The sequence below is a fragment of the Trichinella spiralis genome, assembly GCF_000181795.1.
Source record: "Trichinella spiralis strain ISS 195 chromosome Unknown Scfld4369, whole genome shotgun sequence".
Classification (NCBI taxonomy): domain Eukaryota; kingdom Metazoa; phylum Nematoda; class Enoplea; order Trichinellida; family Trichinellidae; genus Trichinella; species Trichinella spiralis.
Window position 1 is genome coordinate 1 of NW_003531308.1, and position 1,083 is coordinate 1,083.

The 1,083-nt window shown below is 31.4% G+C and overlaps 1 protein-coding gene across 1 annotated transcript; it reads right to left on the reverse strand.

Annotated features, from left to right (window-relative positions):
* Positions 1-742: 742 nt before the first annotated feature.
* Tsp_14199 (hypothetical protein) lies at positions 743-1,000 on the reverse strand (the record flags this gene model as incomplete). The annotated part of the gene is made up of 1 exon (XM_003367383.1): positions 743-1,000. A coding segment is annotated over one exon (258 nt), but the record flags the coding sequence as incomplete, so codon positions are not given.
* Positions 1,001-1,083: the final 83 nt, after the last annotated feature.

The following is a 1,083-nucleotide window of genomic DNA, read 5'->3' on the forward strand; positions in this document are numbered from 1 at the left end:
AAATAAGAAAAGCGGGAAAATTTGGTTTCGTCTTTCCCTAATATTCTAATCAGTCAAAATCTATAGGTTATATAAATGTATTACGCGTTGTATTCAGTTTCTTGGATTTCATCTTGTGTTTCACAGCTTCTGAAAGAATTTATTAGTTTATTGGTATGATGAAGGGTAAATTGCTTACACTCATAATTATATGCAAAATGCAATTTGCATTAAAAACTTTAGAAAGCAAAAGTGAGGCTGTGAAGCTAAAATAACGTAAATTCTTTACCCTGACTACCCTTCGTCATAGCAGTAAAACTAATAAAGTTTTTGAAATAGGTTTATGCCATAGGCTTATTACTAATTGAAATTAAGGTTGTTCTACAAAGGACAAATTTGCATACAATCACAACCTTTTAAAATTTCAGCCCACGGTCATATAATTTATTCTTATTTAGTGTATGACGAGTTTTCTTGGTCAGTTATTATGTGAGTCGCCGTAACAGAACGTCCTAAAATACCATTTCACTCTTGAATAATTACGTATGATGAAGAGGTAAGTTATTCAGCAATGCCTTTTGATATTGCATGACTACCATTGCATGACTTATCAAATATACTGAATACCAACTAATTGGTTTTTTCCCCTCTAATTATACTAACATGAAAATGTTCTTAGCCATATATTACTTTTGTTTTTTATAGATGCTGCGGACAAACAAGTACGTATTCCAGTTCTCCAGTGAAGCAATTGACTACATTATTATATTTTAGTTCCAGAATTCACATGACTTGAATACTGCATACACGTGTGATCGGTATGAAGAAGTATAATTCCCAGTGAATGTTGGATTTGATATTTTATATGAACATGGACCAATACAGGCATTACTGCAACACCGTTCTTAGAAAACCTCAAAAGATAGACAATCACCATATCCACATACGCAAATTCAAATGCACATAGAAAACATGTAAGCAATACAATGTCATTTTTATGATCAATTCTCTGTATTATATCCTGTACGTAAATAATACCATATAAATGTGAAATAGTTATATTATAAAATGTAACTGAAGACGAATGACAGTGCATCTGATTTT